Source organism: Cervus canadensis, chromosome 2, assembly GCF_019320065.1.
Source record: "Cervus canadensis isolate Bull #8, Minnesota chromosome 2, ASM1932006v1, whole genome shotgun sequence".
NCBI classification, from domain to species: Eukaryota; Metazoa; Chordata; class Mammalia; order Artiodactyla; family Cervidae; genus Cervus; species Cervus canadensis.
This window is the reverse complement of record NC_057387.1, coordinates 106,579,666-106,604,495: the sequence shown is the minus strand read 5'-3', so window position 1 is coordinate 106,604,495 and position 24,830 is coordinate 106,579,666. Positions and strand designations below refer to the sequence as shown.

Sequence of the window (24,830 nt, the reverse complement as noted above, 5' to 3'; positions counted from 1 at the left end):
ACAAAATGTTACAGCTGCTTTGGAAAGCAGTTTCCTATATACCTGCTCAAAATGTTAAACATAGCTAGTCAAGTGAAAGTGAAAGTGTTCGTTGCTCAGGTGTGTCTGACTCTTTGCGACCCCATGGACTGTAGCCCACCAGGCTCTTCTGCCCATGGAATTCTCCAGCAAGAATACTGGAGTGGGTTGCCATTTCCCTCGCCAGGGTATCTTCCCGACCCAGGGATTGAACCCAGGTCTCCTGCAGTACAGGCAGATTCTTTACTATCTGAGCCACCAGGAAAGCCCCAAAGCTACCTAATGACCCCAGCAGTTCTGCTGTTGCATATACACCCACGAGAAATGAAAATGTAAGTTCAAATGAGAATTTGTACACAAATGACCATAGTATCATCGTTCATAAAATCCAAAAAAAAAAAAAAAAGGGAAAAAAACCCATATGTCCATCAACTGATGAATGGATTAACAAATAAGGTATATCCATAGAACAGAATATTATGTGTTCATAAAAAATAAAGAGGTACTGCCACATAATACAACATGGATGAACAGAATGTTGAAAATATTAGCTAAGTTAAAGAAGTCAGGCACAAAAGGCCACAAGCTGCATGTTTCTATTTATATAAAATATCTGGAAGAGACAAATTTACAGAGACAGAGTACATTTGTGGTTGCCAAGGCCTGAAGAGGAGCAGGCAGTGGGAAGAGATTGCTAATGGGTATAGGGTTTCTTCTGGGGAGACAAGATGTTCAGGAATTAGATTGTGGTGATGGTTGTACAACCCCATGAATATACTAAAAGGCACTGAATGGTACAGTAAATGGGCCAACTCTATGGTATGTGAGGTCTATCTCATTAAAGCTGTTTAAAAAAGGTCCCTGGGGGTTGGGCTGACGGCCCACTCTATGAGCAAATTCCTTGAAGCTTCCTGGAGGATATGCAGGAACTCAAATCTGGTCATTGACAAGAACTGGTCATTGACAAGGCATTGCATTCTTCCTCCCAGAGAACTTGTGGTCTAGAGGAGGCGGTGGCCGCAGTGTGTGCCTAGGGCCCTGACTGAGCCATGCTCATGGCAAGTGATAGCACAGAGGTGGAGGTGACCAGCTTCCTTGAGTGCAGGGTCGGGAGAGGTGGGGTGGGTGGGAAGAGTGGGATGGAGAGGCCCAGGAAGAGGACGCTGCTGACAGGGAAGAGCATTGCAAACCTCCTGGGGCTGTGAAACAGCAGGGCAGCTTGAGGGACAGCATATGAGATGGGGCGTGGGGGGAAGCAGGGCTGAAGAGCTGGGCAAGCATCCTACATGGAAGGGCACTGCACCCCAGGCTGTTGCCTATTTCCTGTGTCAGAAGAAGAACCGCAGTGCTTATGCACGTGAGTAGACTCATCACTTTTACACACTTGCCCGTTAGAGAGAACACGCTGGGAGCAGTGTGAAGGAGCACAGAGGGGTGGACCTGGGAGTAGGGGACCAGTGAAGAGGTTCATACTCGCCATCAGAGCAGCCCCCTGGGTCAGAAGCTGGTGATCCTCCCAGTCTTCTTCCTCCCCATCATCTAACCCCCCTCTGGGCCCCTGGGCCTGAACCTCTGTGATTCTTTTCACACCTGGCCCCCCGCCCCATTGTTAAGAGCGGTGGCTCAGTCCCTTACCTTCCCCAGGGGGACAGAGTCCCCAGCCCCCCGCAGTGCCACCAGAAGGATCCTTCTAAAATACAGACCGGCCGCACCCCTGCTTACATTAAACCCTCCTTCCCCGGGTGAAGTCCATACTGCTTAGGGGAGACCATTAAGCCTCCAGAGGGCTCGCTTTGGCCTTTCCTGGCCCTCTCCTGGGAACTCCTGGTCCAGTCAAGTGTGACGAACTCCAGAAGCCCAGGCACACTGGACCTCTTCAGACCTCTCCTTGGACTCACAGTCTGACAGCATCTTCCACATGAGACTCTCCCTGCCCCATGTGGGGCTGACACGGTCCTCTTCAGTGTCTCCATTATAACATGATCAGGATTTTATCATAGCCTATATATTGTCACCTGCTTATTTAACTTCTATGAGTACATGATGTGAAACGCCAGGCTGGATGAATCACAAGCTGGAATCAAGATTGCCAGGAGAAATATCAACAACCTCAGGTATGCAGATGATACCACTCTAATGGCAGAAAGCAAAGAGGAACTAAAGAGCCTCTTGATGAAGGTGAAAGAAGAGAGTGAAAAAGCTGGTTTAAAACTCAACATTCAAAAAACTAAGATCATGGCATCAGGTCCCATCAGTTTATAGCAAATAGATGGAGAAAAAGTGGAAACAGTGACAGATATTATTTTCTTGGGCCCCCAAATCACTGCAGATGGTGACTGCAGCCATGAAATGAAAAGATGCCTACTCCTTGGAAAGCTATGACACACCTAGATAGCATATTAAAAAGCAAAGACATCAGTTTGGCCACCTGATGAGAAGAGCCCATTCACTGGAAAAGACCCTGATGCTGGGAAAGATTGAGGGCAGGAGGAGAAGGAGGCGACAGAGGATGAGAAGTTTGGATGGCATCACCAACTCAATAGACATGAGTTTGAGCAAACTTCAGGAGACAGTGAAAGACAGGGAAGCCTACTGTGCCACAGTCTATGGGGTCATAGACACAACTTAGCAACTGAACAACAACAATCTCCTTTACAAGACTATACACTCTCCGGCAGTAGGGATCTTGTCTTACTTATATTTGTACATCAAGTGCCCAGCATGGTGTTTGGCACATTATGTGCTCAGGTGCTCAGTCATGTCCAGCTCTTTTTGTGACCCCATGGACTGTAACCTGCCAGGCTTCTCTGTCCATGGAATTTTCTAGGCAAGAATACTGGAGTAGGTTGCCATTTCCTTCTCCAGGGGATCTTCCCAACCCAGGGATTGAATCAGTGTTTCCTGCATTGTCAGGTGGGTTCTTTCCCACTAGTGCCACCTGGGAAGCCCTTGGTACCTTACAGATATTTTAACAAATGTTTATTGAATGAATACATGGGAAGATAGAAGATCAAATAAATGACAGAAGCTTATTGCTTTCCAGGCAAATGACTATGAAGGGTCTGAATCAAGGGAGCATGAGTCAAAATGAAGAGGAGATCTGCCGCAAAGCTTTTTAGGAAAGCTCTGATTAAGCAAGACCTTAGAAGAGGTAAGAGAAGATAGGGTCAGGGCCACAAATGGGAGACTGACCTTCATCTGTTGCTACAAAGGACCCATGACTCATCTCTTGGGCCCCGTGGCTTGACACGAGCCCACTAAGGCAGGGAGGGGAAGGGGTCCTTTTGCAGTGAGCCTGCTCAGGAGTCTGGACCCTTTTCTTCAGCATCACTACCCTTGTGATGATGTTGGGATGGATTGTGCCAACCTGACTGAGAGATGCAGGGCTGAACAAGCCTGGAACAGGAAGTAAGGCATGGGTGGGAGGATGAGCTCAAAGGAAGCCTGACTGGCTTCACAGGTAGCTCAAAAAGTGGCAGGACATTATCCATGTTCTGGGCTGGAGCTTCCTTCCATATTCCTAATGGAGCAGCCCCTCCTACATCCCAGAGCCAAATGTTTGGAGGCAGTGGCACCGGGAGCATTTCCTTGTGGACACAACTGACTGTTTCCTCAGGGGTCACTTTATTCGGGGACTGGAAGGGGCAGGGGCTGAGCCTGCTGGGGGCCAGCATGAAGCAGATGCACCAACAAGACCCCAAGACTCTCGTCTTTCTGATCTTCTCTCTTATCTCCATCCTAGAGCCCAGCTGCTTTGTTTGGGCTGTAGCATCCACCATGAACAAAGAAAACATCTGGATGTTGCAGCTATAGCAGTCATTTCTGATAGGCCATGATCAAGTCTACCACAATATGACACATGTAGAAATATACACACATAATTCCAAATACACAGCCTCCCTCCCCTACATGCTGCCCAAGGGAGTCTCAGTGGGGCAGGCTGCTGAAGGTTCAAAGTATAAATATTTTTCCCAGCACTGCTTGAGCAGATCCTCTAAGTTCCATCCGACTGGCAGATTAGATATTCAGAAGAACTTTTGGGGGGAGCCTTTCTGCAAAGCAAATAATTGTTTTGCAGTGTGAATCATCACCTCTTTCACATTTCGTTTGCTCTGGCTTGCCTATGGCCTCAGACAGTTGTCTGTTTATGTCTGTGTCTCCTTTGCTGGCCTGGGATCTGCTTTTTCCTGTATTCCCAGGGCCTGGCAGAGAGCCTGACACATGAATGAAAGAAGGAGATAGAAACAGGGAGGCAGGGAGAAAGGGACGAGGTGTGCCTGCGCTTGAGCACAAAGAGAGAGGAAGTCTCCAGAGGCCAGTGTCCTGTTCTATCCACGGTCAGGTTTAAAATCCTTGCCTTTAGACCCTCTGTTGTGTAACAGTGTCAAGATCCTGTTAACATACAGTTGTCTGGATGCTGGTGGGGAAAATATCACCCTCAACATCTCCCCCCCCAGGCTGGTTCACACCCTCAGCTTCACATTGGCTCAGGCTGCAGTACGCAACTCTTCTCTCCTCCCCTCTGGTGGGTGATGCCTGCCTGTCCTTTCAAGTCTCAATTAAAATACCACCTCCTAAGCACAACTTTCTCATATTCCCTCCACCCTCTGGCACCTACTCTTGTTACAGTGCTTATCTTGTATTACGATCTGTTCTGGGTCTCTTCTTGCCAGGGTGTGGGCTCCCCAAGGGCAGGAAGAATGCTTTATTCTTTCTTTTTTTCATTTCTCTGCTTCTGCACATACCCAGACATACACCTGCACCGATTCTGCCACTTGGCACTCGGTAGGTGCTTAAACATCCTCCCGGTGGAGGTTTTGCTTTTATAAGGTCAGCCAGAGCTGCACAGCCAGCTGAGGTTGTGGGCCATGGGACACGGGATGGAATGACGGAGAGGCCTGAGGATGCAGGACAAAGCAGCATGGTAGGAATCCTGCTCAGCAGGGAGGGTTCATACACACAGTGAGGCAGGTGGTGAAAGGTAGATGGGCCAGACTGACAAAAGGACGAGAGTGAACTGTTCCCCACTTCTGCCTTGGACCACGTTTCTCTTGTCCTGTGACACGTGGATGGAGCTTCCAGACAGCCATTGCTGACATTCTGGAAGCACCACAGGGTTAAGACGGTGCTAGTTCATCATTGCATTCTTTCTTAAGTGTGAGATAGATCTAGCTCATGATCTGATACTTAAGGACAAGACAGATATTAACTCATCATCCTACTTTCTCTTTCAGCACACCTCCAGAAAAGGGAGCATGAACCCCATTTTGTCTACAGGGAAACTGAGGCCCAGAGTGAACTGGAGACTTATTTGAGTCATGGTGTTGCAGGAACCCTTGGAACCAGGCAAAGAGTCCCTCTTCCTTCTCACTGACTCTCCCACCTCTCTGTTGTCACCAGAATTACGACTCTCAGGGCATGACTTGGTCCTGGTCCCACTCGTTAAATGTGTGACGGTGGTGAAACACTGCCTGGATGCACTGCCGGGCAGGTGTGATGACGCTGAGAGTGAGTGCGTGGGTGGCAGAGATGCAGGGCCAGTGATGACTCCCATGAATAGGAGGGTTCAGACAGCCCCAAGGCCCTGGAACGTGGGGGCCAATGAGGGACCCTTAATGAGACCAGAGCTTGGAACTCCTCATTAGGGGGACAACCAAAGTGGTAAAAAAAATAACCCGCCTGCCAATGCAGGAGACATAAAAGATGTGGGTTCGATCCCTGGGTCGGGAAGATCTCCTGGAGGAGGGCGTGGTAACCCACTCCGGTATTCTTGCCTGGAGAATCGCCCATGGACAGAGGAGCCTGGCAGGCTGCAGTCCATGGGGTTGCAAAGAGTCGAACCCAAAGGAAGCAGCTGAGCACGCAAGAGGGGTCACCTGCAGAGCAAGAGGCCTCCTACCGACACAAGTGGGCAGCGGCCGGTCCCAGGCCCTGCGCTCCCCGCTCAGACACAGCAGCTCCTCACTGCCCCGCAGGCTGTACCCGGGGTCACAGCTGAAGGACACAGAGCTCCCAGCGAAATGGCCTCCATCGTGAACCTTGTAGCCAAACTGGGGGGTTCCTGGGTCCTCACATTTGATGAGTTCAAAACCTGGGGAAAAGAGAAAAGAGTAAGCATGATATGCCTGGCACAAACCACATCCTGCAGCCCACCCCCCCACACCCCCATCCCAGAGTGTGCAGGTCCTTAAGAAAGCCACCAGCACGTGTCTTATGGAGCACTGCTTCGGGGCCACGCAACTGTGCTCAGGTCAGGGTCTCTTACAGAGTGCCCCCCGCCGCCCCCCCCCACCCCCCCCCGCCTGTCACTATACGTAAGCGACTTCACTTATTTCTTCCAGGACAGCTTTTAATAGTTTTCAGGTATAGGGTCTGGCTTTTCTGGGTTTTTTTGTTTGAGCCATAGCATTTTGCTAGCAGAAGCTGCTTTTCCAGTTTCGCTCATTGAGACATTCTGATAGGAAATATGGAAAAGTCACTTTGCATGTATGTTTCACAGCTCAGCGTCATCCTGCTGAAGTATATACTCTATTGAATGAGCCTGGAGAAGGAGACCTCTGTGAACTTACAGAGAGCTCCTCAGGCACAGTGGTCACCTGGGCCAGCTCTTGTGTTTTAGTCACAGGATTCCTTTAGGGACGAGTGACTATGCATTTCACAGCTGAGAATATTGACTGCGGAAGGTCACACAAATTGTTTCAAAGTCACCCAATCTCAGGTGATAGAAATGGAACTGGAAGGCAACTCTATTTAATCCTCTTCCATCGATGTGCCTGCAGTAACAGGCACAGACCCCATGTCCAGGCAAGAGGCATTGTGGGTAAACTCATTGTGTTTTTTTCTTTTTTTAATAGTTTTATAGAGATATAACTTACATACCAAATACTTGCCCATCTACAGTGTACAATGCAGTGTCTTTTAGTCTGTTCAGAGTTATGCGACTCTCAGTACAATTTACTTTTAGACACTTCTATCACCCCAAAAGGAAAATGAATTTTCCCCAACTTCTTCATCCCCAGGCAACTAACAATCTTCCTCCTGTCTCTACGGATTGGCCTATTCTGGACACTTCATATAAATGGGTCATGCAATACATATGTCTACATGTACTGTGATGGGCTTCTTTCACTTAGCATAATGTTTTCAAGGTTCAACCATGTTGCAGTATGGATCAAAACTGGATCCTTTTCTATGGCCAAATAATATCCTATGGTATGGATGGGCATATCACATTTTACTTACCCACTTATCAGTTGATGGATACTCACTGGATTTTAAAATAGCCTATAAAAAGCACATTTCTTTGTAGCTACTGGGCAAGTAGAAGCTCAAATAAATGAATAAAATAGCTGTGAAACCAAAGAACGGAGATACCACCCCAAGTATTCTGCAGCTGTGGACAAACCTCGGGTGTTTTCTCTTTTTGCAATCAGGAATAAGGGAGGGAGTCACAGTTAGGAAAAAAAGGAAAGAATCAACACTTGACTCTTCAGGGAGTGGTAAAAAAAGAACATAATTATACTTTAGTGTTTGCATTTTTTACATCTGACTGTAGCCGAACATTATTTTATAAATGTCATGATTAGGAAAGGCTATCTTTGGTTGATTTAATTAAAAGACTCGGTGCTTATTATTTTTAGTGAGTTAAAGGTGATGAGTGAGTAAAAGGTGTGCTGTGACTCTGAGTTCAGTTAATCACGGGTGTAACCATGGAGCTGTATGCCAAGTGGCAGCTTATCCACATCACAGGCACAGGGTCTTAGGGGAAACAATCAGCTACATGTGCACCAGTTAGAGAAAATCAAACCCACTAATTGATGGGTGACGTGCTGGCACCCAGCCTCCCCGTGTGCGGAACCAGAGAGAGCCCGATTTCGTGGTCCATGCGGAAGTGAGGAAGACTTACTGGAGAACTGCAGCTCAAAGCCTTTGCTGGTGTTCTCAGCGTCAGTGATGAAGTCAAGCCACAGGCTGCTGGACGTGCTGTTCAGTGTCACTCCCAGCATCTCGGTGCGGCTGAACACCCCGAGCAGACGGGCAGAGCTGTTATTGCCATCGTAGACCTGGACACAGGAGAGACCCCAACCCCATGCTATCAGCACGACCTTGTCTGGAACAAGAGCTCCCTAACCCACAGCCTATGTTCCTAGAATTCAGCGCAGATAACAACTGTTAGAGGGGCACTGAGCCCCGGGATGCAAGGAAGACAGCAGACTGGAGTTGGCCACCATGTGGGTTATCAGTCCGTCTCGTTTCCTCTTGGTACCACTTTTGTGCTCGGCCCCATCTTGGTGTGAACCCGATCTCTAGGAACTGGTTGCTGTTCTAACCTTTCCAGGGGAGTTCTGGGCTTGTTCTCCTAACCCCCATATGGTGCCAGCTTACTCTTCAGCAGCTTGGGGAGGCCAGGTTGGGGCAGCCTGACTGCCCAAGCCATCTGTTTCTGCAGACACATAGGCTGCAGGCATTTGGCATTTCTGTACTGCAAGATACCCTATCCTGTCCTTTCATGATCTTAGACACCCAGGAGGTGAGACAGTTGTCCTCCTCCCTAATCCTACCCTGGCAGCTCAGTGGTGAAGAATCTGCCTGCCAATGCAGGAGATGCAAGAGATGGGAGTTTGATCCCTGGGTCGGGAAGATCTCCTGGAGTAGGAAATGGCAACTCACTCCAGTAGTATTCTTACCTGAAAAATCCCATGGACAGCGGAGCCTGGTGGGTTACAGTCCATGGGGCGTCAAAGTCAGACACAACTGAGCACGCATGCACAGTACCCCCACCCCACCGTGGCAGTGGCCTCAGTCTCACACTCTGCTGGACCAGGGCCCTGGGATCCAGCAGGATGGAGTTAAAATATCCAGGGTGTCAGATGTCACATATCTTCCCATTCCCCAAGCTCAGCCTCTGCCCCTTCCCTCCTAAAAAGCCAGGGCCTGCTGGGCTAGCCAGGGGCGGAATCATGCAGGCATCTGGCTTCCCTGACTCCCATCTGTCCCCTGAACTTCTGAGCACCGGCAAAGACAACACTCATCAGAATAATGAGCTGGCTCCCCAGGTTCCGAGGTCGCCGCTCCCTTCCGGATAATTGTGCAAATAACAACAGAAGTTGTGATTGAGTGAAGGACCCCCTGGAGCTTTGGTAAATATCAAAGATGGGATCTATGGGTGGGTGATGAATATTTGTGCATGGCACAGGATGTGGTGCCAGCTGCCAGCAAATTGGAACAATATTTCCATCCTACTATTTATGAAGCAAAGCTTTCTAAAAGAAGCCATCCTTCAAGCTAACAGTGCCGTATATTACAGAGATTTGTTCAGGCCCCTGAGAGCCTCAAAAGTCTGTTTCCAGATCCTGTATGCAATTGCTTTATGTCATGGATAGACTGGGAGAATTCCGGAGTACCGACAGATATAGAGATGACACCAATTCAAAGAGTTTCGCTCACTGCTACATCCAGATTGTTACAAAAATAGTTTTACCCATTAAAACATATATTTTCTAATTGACTGATCAAGGAATTAGTCATCAACATTTGCCAGTACCACACAGACACAACTAGTCACCATATGTTTCTTAATGGAAGATACCAATAACTATGGGGTCATTTTGTCAAAAAAAAAAAAAAAATTTAAACCTGACTAAGATCAAGCCACTGTATCGAATTTCCAAGTTACAGGAAATATGGAGTACAGAGGAACATATGAAATTAATAAATTATAAATAAACAAGAAAGTCACAAATAAATAACAAATAAATTATTCCCAGGTGGCTCAGTGGTAAAGAATCTGCTTGTCGATGCAGGAGATGTGGGTCTGAGCTTCCTGGGTCAGGAAGATCCCCTGCAGTAGGAAACAGCAACCCACTCCAGTATTCTTGCCTGGGAAATCCCATGGACAGAGGAGCCTGGCAGGCTACAGTCCACGGGGTCACAAAAGAGTTGGACATAACTTAATGACTGAACAACAACAACAAAAAAAGAAGAGATGGAGGTAGAAACACAAAAAAATACTTGAGGCAACTAATCTAATGTGTAGATTTTATCTGGATCCTGATTCAAATAAAGTGTAAATTTTAAAAATATGATAATATTAAAAAAGATTTAAATATAATTGTGAATTATATTTAAAAATATAATTGTTGGCAAGTCATTGTCCAGAATATGTGGAAAATGCCCCGGCACAGAAGAAGCACCTAATAAATGTATGAAGTCAAAGTGTTAGTCACTCAGTTGTGTCCAACTCTTTGTGACCCCATGGACTGTAGCCTGCCAGGCTCCTCTGTTCATGGGATTTCCCAGGAAAGAATACTGGAGTGGGCTGCCATTTCAAAGAAATAAAACAATAGTTTCTTTTAGTAATTTTGTCTTTAAGTCCACCTGGAATTTTGGCATATGGTAAAAGATAAGATGGGCTTCCCATGTGGCACTAGTAGTAAAGAACCTGTCTGACAATGCAGAAGACCTAAGAGACACAGTTTGATCCCTGGATCAGGAAGATCCCCTGAAGAATTGCATGGCAACCCATTCCATTATTCTTGCCTAGAGAATTCCATGGACAGAGGAGCCTGGAGGGCTACAGTCCACAGGATCACAAAGAGTTGGACACAACTAAAGTGACTTAGCATGCACAAAAGATAAGATACATTTTCTTCCTGATTGATTAGCCATGTTTAACCAAACTCTGTAAATATTTCACCCATTATCAACTTTAAAGCCACCTTTATCACATATATAGTTCAACAAATTTTTTGGGTCAACTTTCTATGCTACCACAGTTATTTCTCTGTCTATTCCTACACATGAGCTGGACTTCTAAGGTGATGCTAGTGGTAAAGAACCTACCTGCTAATGCAGGAGACATAAGAGACACAGGTTCAATCTCTGGGTCAGGAAAATCCCCTGCGTGAGGGTCTGGCAATCCACTCTAGTATTCTTGCCTGGAGTATCCCATGGACAGAGGAACCTGGCAGGCTACAGCCCAGTCAGACATGACTCAAGCGACTTAACATGCATGCACATGAGCTATACTGTTTTAATTATGGTAGCTTTGTAATATATTTAAATATTTAGTAGGGCAAGTCCCCTCTCATTTGTCTTCTTTTAACTTAAGAAGTTCTTCTCTCATATTTATTCTTTTAGATAAACTCAAGGATTTTCTCAAATTGAGAAAAACAACTCCCCTCAAAAAAATAATTTCTATAATTCTCACTGATTAACATTAAATATATGGATTGATAACAGAGAAAACATATATCTACAGGATATTAAGTCTTCCTATCTGTATATATGACATCTGATTCCATTTAATAAAGTTGTCTTTTATATCTCTCAGTAAAAGTCTGTACTTATTCCTGGGCATTTTAATATTTTTTATTGATTTTGGCACTTGGCTCTTTGTATGCATTTATTTCCTAACAGAATATTGCTTGTCCATAAGAAAATGGCTTTGACGGTCCAGTTCATCATTATATATGGGTGATGGATTTATTCCTGACAAATCTGAGAGAATCTATACACATCCAGTACCTCTAACCTTCTTTTTTCTCTATTAGATGCTTCCACTTTTTTCAGCTTTATTGAGGTGTAATTGACAAATAAACTTGTTAATATGCATGAAACCACTACATCTAATAAGACAGGTCAGCAAGATGGCTGACTTCAAAATGAATATGTTAAGTGCATAGTGTTTAACACACAGTTACAATGTAACATTCCTATGAACATTTCCCCAAGCATATCTGCTTACACACTTATTCAAGTTTCTCCAGGGCATACATCTAGAACTAGAATGAAGAAGCAGGTCATACAGGGAAGGTACATCTTCAACTTTGTTAGATATTGTCAGTTTGCTCTCCGAAGAGTAAACCAATTTAATCTCTCTACCAGCAACGTATGACAGCTTTCATTAGTTTATATCTTAGCCAACACTTGCTATTTTCAGGAACTCTAAAATTTTCCAATATGATGGGTGTGAAATGGTTTCTTGTTTTAATTTTTATGTCCCTGATTATCACCAAAGTGGAACATCTTTCTATCAATTCTACACTCCTCTTCTGTGAATTGCCTGTCCATAGACTTTATTCAGCCCTGAATATGAAACCTCCCTGCATTTATTTTAGTTTTATGTCCTTCAGAATAGAGTTTTATAATTTTCTCAGTAAAGATTATACACATTTTTGTTAGGCTTATTCCTAGGTATCTTAACAGTTTTTGTTTCTATTATGAGGAGTCTTCCCCCTCTCTTATTACATGTTTGAACTGGTTGTAGAAACATCAGTGGCTTTGCTAAATTGTCTTATTGGTTCTGATAATTTATCGGTTGGTTGTTTTGTATTTCCCAAATAAGAGACAATTAGGATATTCCCTTCTAATTGTTACAGTTTATTTGTTCTTTTCTTTGTATAATTGTAGTGGCTTGGATCTGAATTCTATTGATGGTAGCAGAACAACTGGTCTTGTTCCTGACTTTAATCCTTAGGAAGTGTTGCCATTAAGTATAATGTTTGCTACAGGTGTTGGTAGAAAATTTTTTTCTTTATCTGATTGAGAACGTTCTGTCCATAGCTTTATGAGATATTTTTAAAAATCATGAATGAGTACTGACTTTCATCACATGTTTTGGGATACATTGGCAGGATCTTATATTTTTCTCTCCTCATCTGTTTATGGGCTTCCCAGGTGGTGCCCGTGGTAAAGAACCTGCCTGCCAATGTGGGAGACATAAGAGATGCAGGTTCACTCTCTGGTGCTGGGAAGATTCTCTGGAGGAGGGCTGGCAACTCACTCCAGTGTTCTTGCTTGGAGAATCCCATGGACAGAGGAGCCTGGTGGGGTATAGTCCATAGGGTCGCAGAGAGTCGGACAAGACTGAAGCAACTTAGCATGCAAATCTGTTTATAGAATAAAATTGCTGCTATTTGACAGAAATTTCACACGGGTTACCCAGTAAATAAAATTAAGAACTCTTCTAATGTTGACATAGTCTTATATTCCTGGAATCCATCCCGTTTGGTCATTTTTGTTTTAATGCACAGCTAGATTCAACATGATACTGTTAGGACTCCTGGTCTATGATCATAAGTGAAACTGGCCTAATACTTTATGCTGTCCTTATTCAGTTTGATATAAGTATTTCTACTTGTCCCATTTAAATGCGTGGGGAGATGGGTGCTAATTTTTCTCTTTTTGACACAGTTTGATTATTGTAGGGCTTAATTGTTCCATGAAGTTTTATGAGTTTATCTGTAAGACAGTCTAGGCCTGTGCACTTTGAGAGAGAATATGGGAGAATTCCCATGTTTTAAATGGCTATTGGTTTATTCTGATTTGTATTTTTTCTTGATATCAGTACTTTTCATCTATAAAAATTTTCCATCTCATTTAAGCTTTCATATTTTTTGGCTCATGCTTTTCCTGTTTTCATAATCTGTATCTTATCTATGACTATGTTTCTTTTTCATTATTAAAATTATATATTTGTGACTTCTTTATTCCTTGATCAGTCCTGCATATTCTGTCCAGAATTTTGTCTATTCTATTCTGCTATTTTTTTTTAAGTTTTCTTTTTTCAGTCATTTGTCCTTTATCTTTAAACGTATCTTTCTTCTACTTTCTTTGGATTCATTCTATTATTCAGGCTACCTAAATCCTTATTTATTTTTAATCTAGATGATATGCCAGAGAGTAACAGAGGTATATTAAATCTTCTACAATGACTGTGACTTTATTAAAATTTTTTTCATTTCTAGCAATTTTTATTTAATTTATTCATGCTATGTTATTTGGCACATAAAGTTTTACTGTGGATTGATTGTACATTTTATTAATATAAGAGAACTCTCTTTTTCATTTCATTATGAGATGAGAGAAAAGTTCTCAAATTTATCTTATAATAAAGTGATTTCATTTTTCTGTGGTTTACCATCCTCTGTTCATTGCCTCCATTCCATTTTTAATTGGGTGATCATGTTTTTCATCTCTGTTCAATCTTTCCTCATCTCAGATTGCTCTGTTTTCATTATTGCCTATTTTTATGTCATAAATATAATATCCTCTCAAATCCTGCTAAGAATACAAATTAGAAGCTTTTAAAGTATTTTTTTTTCCTTTGTTGCTTACAGAGGGGGCAATTAAGTTTGACTGCTCAGACAGGTCCCTGTCCTCTGATCTACTGAATATTTGTACATATCCGGTTCATTTTCCTGTTGGCAAATCATGACAGAGGGAGAAGAAGAATGGATAGTGGAAAGACCCAGTCATCTCTAAGAGGGAGCAGAAGAATTAAGCCAAAAGAGGCCATAACATAGCAGGAGCCTCTCCTGGTGCTAAAGTGCGTGTGTGTGAAGGAGTGTGTGCGCGCGCGCGTGTGTGTGTGTGTGTGTGAGATTGTGGCAGCCTCTTCCCTAATAAGCCTGCCCACTTGTGTTAGGCACCAGCCAAGGCATTGCTCTGCTTTACCCTGCTTGCCAACGACAGCCCAATAAAATTCAGAATGTCGTGTTGTGAGGGAACTTAGCTCTGGGAGGTCTCTCTGACCAAGTACAGTTTCCAGAAGCACTATTGGCACTGAGACCTGGTTCCTGCCAAAAGTCCCACCGTGTGTCCTTGGCTCCAGGCCCTGCTGTTCTGTGTGGCCTTAGATGCATTTACCCTTGAGGTTTCTAGCACTTAATCCACAGGAAAAACTTCACTTACATGAATTACAATTTGATCAGGCCCTTTCTCAATCTGGACCCCCTTTGGAGGGTATTCCATTTGGCAAAAATTTCTTTAAGTTGTGTGTGAAAGGCGCCCTTGCCTAATTTCCCCTGTTTTCATGTCCCTTGAGTCATTTCCATGGGAACCTACATGTAGAGGATGTAGTTACATACATGGGCTTCGTGTGCCATTGTGAACTGGGAGCTGTCTTTCCACACTATGGCACTGAGAGGCCCTTCCTGCCTTGCGGATGTCAGAGGTCAAGATTTTGGTGGGAACCAATATAGTATAAATCAAGTAGTTCTGGGAGACAAGCTGGAGTATGTGTAGAGTGAGGTCTAAGAAACATTCAGTTATTAAAGGTAAGAAAAGACCAGGAGAGGGGAGGGTCACAAGAGCCAAAATACAGTCATTTCATAGGTTAGAAATACGAGAGTGTATGACAGGTTTGGAGGGTTGATCAGATCCACGTGTTGGGGAGATGACGGGTCTCCTTGGGCAGGAAGGAGTCCAGGGTATGCGTTGGGGCTTCTTGGGAGGGTCAGGTGTGTCCTCCGGACTGGAAATACACCGATGTTCTGGCAGATTACACAGGCCAAGGGCAGGATGCTTCTGGAGGTGACTTGAGGTGCTACTTCCTTTGGTCAAGGGAGATCAGAGTGACAAGTGTAAACGGCACTGCCGATGCAGCTGATGGCGGCTGCGGGTGGAAACTGTCACTGTGTGTTTCTTTTTGTTCCCAAACCGCTTGTGTCCCAGGTTCTCCTTGGGAGGGCAAGGGTTCTGAGGTGAAGAGTTAGAACAGGAAACCACAGGACCTCCCGGGTGCCCTGCCCTCTCCCTTCCCCAGACTCCTTTCTCAGTGGAAGCTCTGGTGGATACAGGATCATGTGAGTAGGTCAGAGCCACAGCCCAGTCTCCTGAGGAGGACCCTACAGAGGCCTAGAAATGGGGGAAGAGGCTCTTCAGCAACAAGGTCAAGCCCAGTATTAGAAGGCTGGTGGCAGGGTCCCTGGACAGCTGGCTGCAGAGACCAAATCTGAAGTCTTGGGAAGATCTCTCCAAGAAGCACAGAAAATCAGCCCTTCTCTCCATAGCCCCAAAGAACCATCTGAGGTCCTGACCCCTGCCCGAGCCCTCCCCGACCTCTGACCTGGGGATAATGCCCCAGGTCCCTCCTTTTTGACCCTGAGTGCATTCTAATGTCTCCCTGTGGTCTATTAAGCTGCACCACTTGACCCTCAGGCAGAAGCCTGACAGTGCAGTGGGGTATGCACACCTGCTGACCATGTCTTAAGTGCTCCTCTGAGTCCAGACCCCCCTGGAGAGGATGCTTGGGCCCTGGTCACGTTCCACATGACCTCCAGCCACCGAGGAAGGGACCCCTCTGCTGATCCCGTCAGGCCACATGCACAAACTGCTGCTCACATTCCCCTCAAAACCTGAAAATTACATTATGCCTCAAAAATGCCTTCTTTTCCTGCACGGTAAACAACAGCTTTTCCCTAAGGTGTTCTCCATATCGTCCGGCTTTCATCAATTCCATCTGGCATACTAGAGCGAGGAAGTCACCTGGCCTTGCAGTCCCTGGGTGTGTCCTCCGAGGCTCTGCTGTAGGTGATGCAGAAATGAACGGAGAGCACTGCGGTCAAGGGGGATGCCTGAACACACCACCCTTGGAAAGTACAGGGCCTGGTATTGCTCACTTATGGGGAGATGCACACTGCTTTTATGCGTCTGGGGAGCTCAGGGCTTGAAGAATAGAGCTGAAGGAACCAATGACAGGGCCTCACTGCCTCCTGGGCCACTACCACATTCTGCTCTATTTGAGGCGTATCTGGTCCCAGCTGGTCATCTCTTAGTACGGCCTCTTGGGTTTAAGAATAATTAGGTAAGATTGAGAAAAACCTTCCACACAGACACACACACATAAACACATGCTCCAGATGGGAAGGTCAAGAGTATCATCTCTATATACAAAGCACAGTATACTCATTATATCTAGAGAGAGTCCTAAGGGGTGGAGATTGCTTAACGGTTTCTCTCTGGATTTTCTAGAGCTGTGACCTTTGGTTGTTGCTAACGTCTAGACTTCTCTAGTTACAGGGAATAAAACTATTCTAGACTATGCAAAAAAAACAAAAGTTCTTAGCCTAGGATGACAATGAACCTACTCCATGTGAGATTTTCCTTATAGTTCCTTTTAATAAGGCAGCTCTTTGATAAATTCTCCAGAGTCAAGTCTTTGGTTACACACATACACACATCATGTATTATTGGGGGTACACAGTTAACCACACACACACACAGAAACACAAGTCATATGTATGCTCAGTGTCTTAACAAGGCCCTCTCTATAAGCCTTTTTTTAGTTCAAGTCCTCTCACTTCTTTCTCTTATGGAGATCCTGAATTCACCTTCTTTAACCCCACTGCTACCTGTGGACCACCACCATGGCACACGGAAGCTGCTGAAACAGCCAAGTCATTTACTGAAACATAAACTCAAAACATACACAGATTCACTCACACAAAACACAGACAGGCACAGACACAGATCCCCCAAACCAAATACACACACAGACACAGATGCACACACATGAAGAAATGTACATCTAAACAGACAGTATCCACACGTATTTATGATTTCTTCCTTATCCAGGCTGATGGTCAGAGTTCATAATGGAAAACCTGATCCACTGACCTACTACCCCCACTCCATCACATACATATTTGAGAGCAGTTGGCTCCTAAGCAAACTCTAAATCCACGTTCTTTAGAATACATGCATCTACCCTTCTCTCTTAGGTTCTCACTTCTCCCGGATGAGTGAGGACAATATCTTGGGACTCAAGGGGAAGAAGAAAAGTTAAGTCCTTCACGTAGAGACCGATGAGCATAGTGACCACACTTCTGCAGCCCGTAACATGTGTACGCTGTGACATCTCTCAGTGTTACCTTGAGGACATCTCCTTCAGAGAGTTCAAATGCCTTGGCTTTGAGCTGAATTCCCTTTCCCGGCTGGGTCTGGATGGAGTAGATGCATTCGTGGTTGTTACTGTAGTTCACAGGAAAGTTGGGGGACAGCAGAGTGCCCTGAGTGCCCGTGACCGAATTCCCACACTCAGCTGGAAACAGAATCACAATAATCACAGATTAATGCCAGCCAGCTACATCCGGGACGCAACACACAGTGCTGGAGAACCTCAAAAGATGACGAGTCGCTTGCCTCTCTACCTGCCAGAGTGCCTGCTCACCCACCCACTTGTCTGCCCGTCTACAGGACTGCTAATCAAAGCTGCTGTTTTTTTTTTAACACCAGACTACCTGTAGTTCTGCTTGGTCCCTTTTTACTTCTCTCCTTCAGTTTGTCTGTCTTTCTTCTTTAGGAATAGAAACGAACCCACCAGTCGTCCTTCACTTTTAAAGTGTCATGAAGCAGCTACTCTCCCATCTGCCCATATAGTATCATAGCAACAGAAATGACCAGGGAGGGCAGCAGGGGAAGCTGGGGGCAACCAAGTGAGGAGGGATGCAGCCTTTCAGTATCAGAGGATAGCAACAAAGAGGGGACAAATTTGAATAATAATTACTAGCATCTCCCAAGCTTTACAAAAAACGTTTCAGCCATTAATCACAAACTGATTATCATCCCTGTTTTAAAGATAAAGACTCTGGTACTTAGCAGTTTAGACTGTCAAACAATCTTATTCAAGAAGAGGAGGGGGCTGACAACTCAACCCTCTTGATCCTAGAATTTAGGGCCTCTGAGGCTCTGGAGAAAGGTTTGGCGCAGACCCATGGAGACCCTGTGTTGTGCAACAGCTAATGAATTCACACCTTCCTCTTAAAATCTGTCTCTTCCTGCAGAATTAGTCATTCTTTCCCCATTGTTCCTATACCTTTATTTTTAGTACTTGACTTATTTTGTTAACATTTCTCTCTCCTCCACTTCACTGCAGATGCTTTCGGACTTGGTCATATTTCTGCACCCGCAGCACCCACCCGTTCACTTGGCGCCGGGGCAGGACAGGCAGCAGTGATGAAAGGGGAGGTATCTCAGGGCAGGCCGTGTGCTGAAGGACTCTGCAGTTGGCTCCCCAGGGGCTTCAATAATTATGAAGCCACTCCCTAGGCTTCCCTGTGGCACAGCATCTACCAGATTGCACCCTGTTAGCTTGTTACTTGCCTGTACCCCTACCCAAACTGTGAGTTACTTGAAGGTCAGGGTCATGCTTAATGAATCCATGAATTTGCAAGGCTTAGCCAAGATAGTCTGTAAAATAAATATTTGCCAAATGAATGAATGAATAAACATGGAGGACACTGACCTCAGAGGATGGACAGCTCTAAAAATAATTAGATTCTGGAAGGATATAAGTACCCGGCCAGATGGCAGGCCCATTATTTGTCTGGACATATGGGGGGTCTGGAGCAAGGTTTGAATCTCTGAAGTTGAGGGTTACAAGCCTGCTTTCTCCAAACTACACCTCAGTGTCCCTGTTCTAGGCATAGTCATTGGCTAGAAGGGCCCTGAGGTCAGCCAAGGGGCTTCTGACTACACATTCAACTCCGCTTGTCTAAGCCTGGGGTATCCTGGGCCACAGCAGTGTGAAGGGCGCATGTGATGCAAGAAAACTCAGAGTGGAGCCTCTTGTGGGCTTAGTTGTACCTTTGTGTGTTCTCTTGTCCCCAGGGCTGTTCCTTAGACCTTTAAAGACAGTGATCATGTTCCACCTACCAGTCCCTACTTTTTCATCCAGCTCTACTCCCTGGGTTCTTTTCATTTCAGGACCAGCTTCAGTTTCCTAAGACTTTACCTTAACCGTTACTATGGACTGTGTGTTTGTGTCTCCCTGACAAATTCTTATGCTGAAGCCCAGATCCCCAGATATGATGAGGTGAGAGCCCTCATGGTGGGATCAGCACCCTTATCAGCAGAGGAACCGACCACAGCCCAGTCCGTCTGCTGTGTGACCATACAGCAAGAAGGCCGCTATCTGGACACCAGGGAGGGGGCCTCCACCTGACACCGAACCTGCTGGCACCTTGATCTGGAACTTGCTAGCTTCCGGATCTGGGAGAAAGAAATGTTCATCATTGAAGCCACCCGCAAGCGGGTATTATCTTACAGCGGCTCAAACTGAATAAGACAGCCATCATTTGTCTTGGAGGAGAAATCTCGCTTTGCAGGACTTTCAATTCAGCCTGATTGCAAAGTGTTCAAACATGCATAATGAATGTGCTGGGCGGGGGCATAAAACTAAACCAGGGGTGGTAGACAGGAACCCTGGAGGCCACTGATACTTTAGGTGGATATTATTTCTAAAGTGTGGATGTGTTTTGGGTGCCCTCCGATGAAGGTGGGTATTTGGGCAGGGTGTGCTGAAGGATGTGCATATTTAGACATGCATTATTACTCAGTCCCATCACATGGGCAGCCCTCTGAAGCAGCTCTCCATCATCTCTGGGGTCACACAGTATTCCCTTCTGTCTAGGGAATGGCATGTGGTGCAGTGGGATGAGCACAGACCTTAGACACAGACAGACCAGTTATATCAACTCTCTGAATCACAGTCTCTTCATCTGCCTCCAGCTGGACAATAACAGCATCCACATAAAGCTAGAGAGGATTCAGCTATGAAATTTTATGATGAAAAGGATGAATATTTGGGCTTCCCAGCTGGCGCTAGTGGTAAAGAACTGGCCTGTCAATGCAGAAGACATAAGAGATGAGGGTTCGATCCCTGGGTTGGGAAGATCCCCTGGAGGAGGGCATGGCAATCCACTCCAGTACTCTTGCCTGGAGAATCTCATGGACAGAGGACCCTGGTGGGCTGTGATTCATACGGTCGCAAAGAGTGGGACACAACTGAAGTGACTTAGCAGCAGCAGCAGGTGAGTATATAGGAAGTGGTTTGCACCTGGCTGCAAATGTTAACTGCAGCCATGGAATTAGAAGATACTTGCTCCTTGGAAGGAAATCTATAACAAACCCAGACAGTGTATTAAAAAGCAGAGATGTTACTTTGCCAACAAAGGTCCACATAGTCAAGCCTATGGTTTTTCCAACAGTCATGTATGGATGTGAGAGTTGGACCATAAAGAAGCCTGAACATCAAAGAATTGATGCTTTCGAATTGGGTTGCTGGAGAAGACATCTGAGAGTCCCTTGGACTGCAAGATCAAACCAGTGAATCCTAAAGGAAATCAACCCTGAATATTCATTGGAAGGACTGATGCTGAAGCTGAATCTCCAATACTTTGGCCACTTGAGGCGAAGAGTCAAGTCTTTGGAAAAGACCCTGATGCTAGGAAAGATTGAGGGCAGCAGGAGAAGGGGGTGACAGAAGATGAAATGATTAGGTTGAATCACCGACTCAATGGACATGAGTCTGAGCAAACTCCAGAAGACAGTGAAGGATGGGGAAGCCTGGTGTGCTGCAGTCCACAGCGTAGCAAAGAGTTGGACATGACCTAGCAACTGAATAACAACATAGCACCTAGTAGGCCCTCAACAAGTATTATTCCTTTCTCTCCCCATCTAACCCAACGAATCTGCATAGCTTATCTGCTTTTATTTGGAGCTCTAACTGCCCGGGCTCTGGGAGTATCAGGAAGCCCATGAAGCTTCCTGGGAAGTAGGTGTTCATTGTCTGACATTCACAGCGCCCTCACTGTTCCTGATGCCTCTTGCTCACCACCTAGTTCCCGAGAGTTGGTTTTCGTTACATGTGGGCCTTGGTGTAGTTTTGCATTTCCTTCCTGCCCCTGGCTTGCTGCACAAGAGCTAGAGGCCATTTCTGCCCCTGCACGGCTCTCACCTCTGTCGCATACACCCAACTCCCTGATAAGGAGGGAAAGGGGGCCAACAGCTTCAGATGGACCCCTCCGCCAAGGCCTTTTTCCAGGGCACCAGGGAGTGTCCAGGAGGTAGAGGGACATGGCACTGGCTTCTGGGAGAGCTTCCGAAGTATTAGGGGAGGTGAGCAGATGCATTGAAAAGTCAAACACGAGCATAAATGAAAACAAATAAACATTCCAGAGGAACACACAGTCATCTGTGCTGGAAAGTACTGCAGCTGATTCAGGCATCTTTGACTTCTGTCATCCCATCAGAAGAGGTCTCATTAAGGGCAAGGGCTGTGTCATGCCCCTCAGTCTGGGGCACCCCCCGAGGTGGAGAGTTAGGCCTGCTCCATCACACGGGGCTCCCAAGGACAGGGTCATGTCTCCTTCTGCAGAATGGGGTCCTCTGGGGTCAGGGCTGTCCCTTCCACATCCAGTTTAGGGGACCCTGAGGTCAGGGGCCCCTGTGTTGCCCACCACACCATGAATTAGAGCCCAGAGCTGTTTATCTCCTTCTCAGCAGGGCATGTTCCTGGTAAGTCATCCAATTTACACCTCCAGTGCATATGGCAACTGGGAGCATCTCCCGAGTGGGCATTCCCATGATACCTCCAGCCTGAGGATCTGTTGCGGGGCTGGCGGTAATTAGAGGTGATTATAATTGCTGTGAGGTATTAATACATACAAAACAGAAGACAAATGGAATAATGAAAATATTGTGAGGTGCCATGAACAAACAGTAATTGGAATAATAAGTTACAGAATGAATTTATGGAACAAGATCAATGAGGTGAGAGCTTAGGGCGTGTGCACATCTGCGGTCCTGGATAATCCCATTCAGGAAAAACTCCCCTCAGAACCACTAAGCTGAAGACATTTTTCCAGAGAAGAAGAGAGCTGCTAGTAGCCAGGTTGAAACAACCTACACAGTGGGAGCTACATGTGTGTCTGCATGTATGCACAGGTTAGGGTGGTCGTACGCTCTACGGCAGGGGTCCCCAACCTCTAGGATCTAAGGCCTGATGGGCTGAGGTGGAGCTGATGTAATGATAATAAAAATAAAGTGAACAACAAATGTAATGCATTTAAATCATCCTGAAACCATCCCCTGCACGTCGGTCTGTGGAGAAACTGTCTTCCACGAAACTGGTCCCTGATGCCGAAAAGGTTGGAGACCGCTGCTCTGGGGGGGATGATTACAGGAGGAAGAATAAACTTTGAGATCACTTAATTGATCAAAAATGGGATTCTTCATCTATTTGTCTTAATGTTTCCCCTCTGAGATCTTGAAAGGTTATTGGTTGTTGGTCATTGATAAATAATGATAAAAATGATAAAAATGTTATTGGCCAAAGTTTGATAATCATACGACACTCTGCTGGTTTATGCAAATCATGTCTTCTAATCTGGAGTAAAACCTGTGAGCTGGGTATTGCTATCTCTGCTTTACAAATCCAGAGAAGCTGGGGCTGATGGGATTGGGTTGGCCTGCCAAGATCCAGTGGCTGGTAAATGGCAGAGCAGAGAACTGACCTTGGGCCCATGTGATCGACCAGCCCGAGCCCAGCCCATCTCGCCATCCTGTTTATGGCTGTCCCCTACAGAGCCCCCAGGGCTCCAAAACCCCTATTTCGGTCGGTGCAGCGCTGTCTTGATCTGTTTTGGTACATTGGGTTTTCTTTAATATTGAACATGAGTTCCTAGTGGCTAACAGTGACCATGGTAAGTACTCCATTGAGCCAGCCTGTGTCCATATACCCCATGGTGTCAGTATCGAGCAAGCAGGGCATGAACTTTATACACGTGAGACAGCCAGCAACTGTCCCAGTTCCCTGGAGTGTCACCCCATTTCTCTGCACCCTCTGGGCCTGGGGCTCTGAAGAGTCTTCTCCAGCTCCTTGGCAAGGAGGCCAGCAGGGCCTTGGGTCATAGGGTTCTTGGTCTCCACTCCATCAGCTACTCCTTTAACCTCATCATCTACTGTTTTTCCCATCACTCACTCCAAACTGGCCTCCAAGCTGTTCCTGAACAGTGAGCATCCTCGTGGCTTGGGGCCTTGGCACTTGGCCCCCTCGTCCCCCATGAATTAGCTCCTTGGATGCCTTCAGATCTCTACTATATATGGTTAACCCATCAGATAACCCTTTCCTTATCACTTTTTATAAACACTTCCCACACTTTCTAAGCTGACTTACTCTTTCTCTCTAACCCTCAACACTGCCTGCCACATTACACATCCATGTGCTTATAGCCCATCTCCCTCCACCAGAATGTGAGACCAGGGGTGGAAAGGCTTCCTCTGTGTTGTTCAGTTTTATATTCCCAGCATCTAGAAGCATGTCTGACCTGCAATGGGTGCTCTAGAAATGAAGTTAACTCTTGCTTCCCTCTGCCCTCTCTCCTCCCCAGTTGAATGGATGGAGTCTTTCTGGAAAGTCTCAAAAGTGAGCACCCTCACTGAACTAGTATTTATCAGCCCTCTCTTCCATCACATGGGGACTCTTCATAGGCAAACATCATACCTCCTTCCCATAGGTCCACCCACACTCCACCCAGACTTCTCTGCAAGAGGCATCCATAAGCCATGGGAACGTGCGTTAAGGGTGGAAGTTAACAGTACGGAAGTTGATTTCATCCAAGTGCCTCTTGTGGACCCACTTTGTAAAGGTCAGCTGAGGCTACCAAACAGCCCGTGAAGCAGGTGTTGACTGCCATCCTTCCTGTAGAGATAAGGAGGCTGGAGCGGAAGGAGGGTAGGCCACCCACCCAAGGTCCCACTGCAGGTGACCGTGGGCTAAGACACTTCTCAAACCCAGTCCCATTGGCCTCTTGGCCCATGTGTGTTCCACCACCTCACAGCAATTGACTAAAGTTCGGCCAACCCCCTTAGTGAAGCAAAATGAAAGCACGTGACCACCTACCAACACACCTTGGCAGAGGCGAACTCCACAGGCGCCGTCTGCCCCCCAGGCACGTGATGCGGGCCGTGCCCTCCAGACGGTACCCGGGGAAGCAGGAGAAGGTCAAGGTGTCGCCTACGCCGAACTGCAAGCCCTTCCGGATGCTGTAGGCTGGGACCTCAGGCTCCTCGCAGGGTTCCAGGTCATACTCTGGAAGGGAGGCAAGAGAGCCGGGGTCAGAGACAGAGGAGGGGAACACAGACAAAGATGCCAGGGAGAAGAGGGTGAGAGAGGAGGACAGACAGAGGCACAGGATATGCAGGGATCCACGGAAGGCAAGAAGAGAAGGAGGGAGAACTTGAGAGGG

At 46.1% G+C, this 24,830-nt stretch overlaps 1 protein-coding gene across 2 annotated transcripts in view; it reads right to left on the bottom strand.

Annotated features, from left to right (window-relative positions):
- The window catches only part of CSMD2 (CUB and Sushi multiple domains 2), a 679,919-nt gene that overhangs the window by 179,872 nt on the left and 475,217 nt on the right, over positions 1–24,830 (bottom strand). For both annotated transcript variants that reach the window (XM_043461986.1, XM_043461987.1), the window contains exons 21-24: positions 24,485–24,673; positions 17,673–17,842; positions 7,925–8,081; positions 5,918–6,109 (exon numbers count right to left, since the gene is read on the bottom strand). In XM_043461986.1, the coding sequence (XP_043317921.1) occupies positions 5,918–6,109; positions 7,925–8,081; positions 17,673–17,842; positions 24,485–24,673 (708 nt within the window). The remainder of the gene's footprint in view (positions 1–5,917; positions 6,110–7,924; positions 8,082–17,672; positions 17,843–24,484; positions 24,674–24,830) is intronic.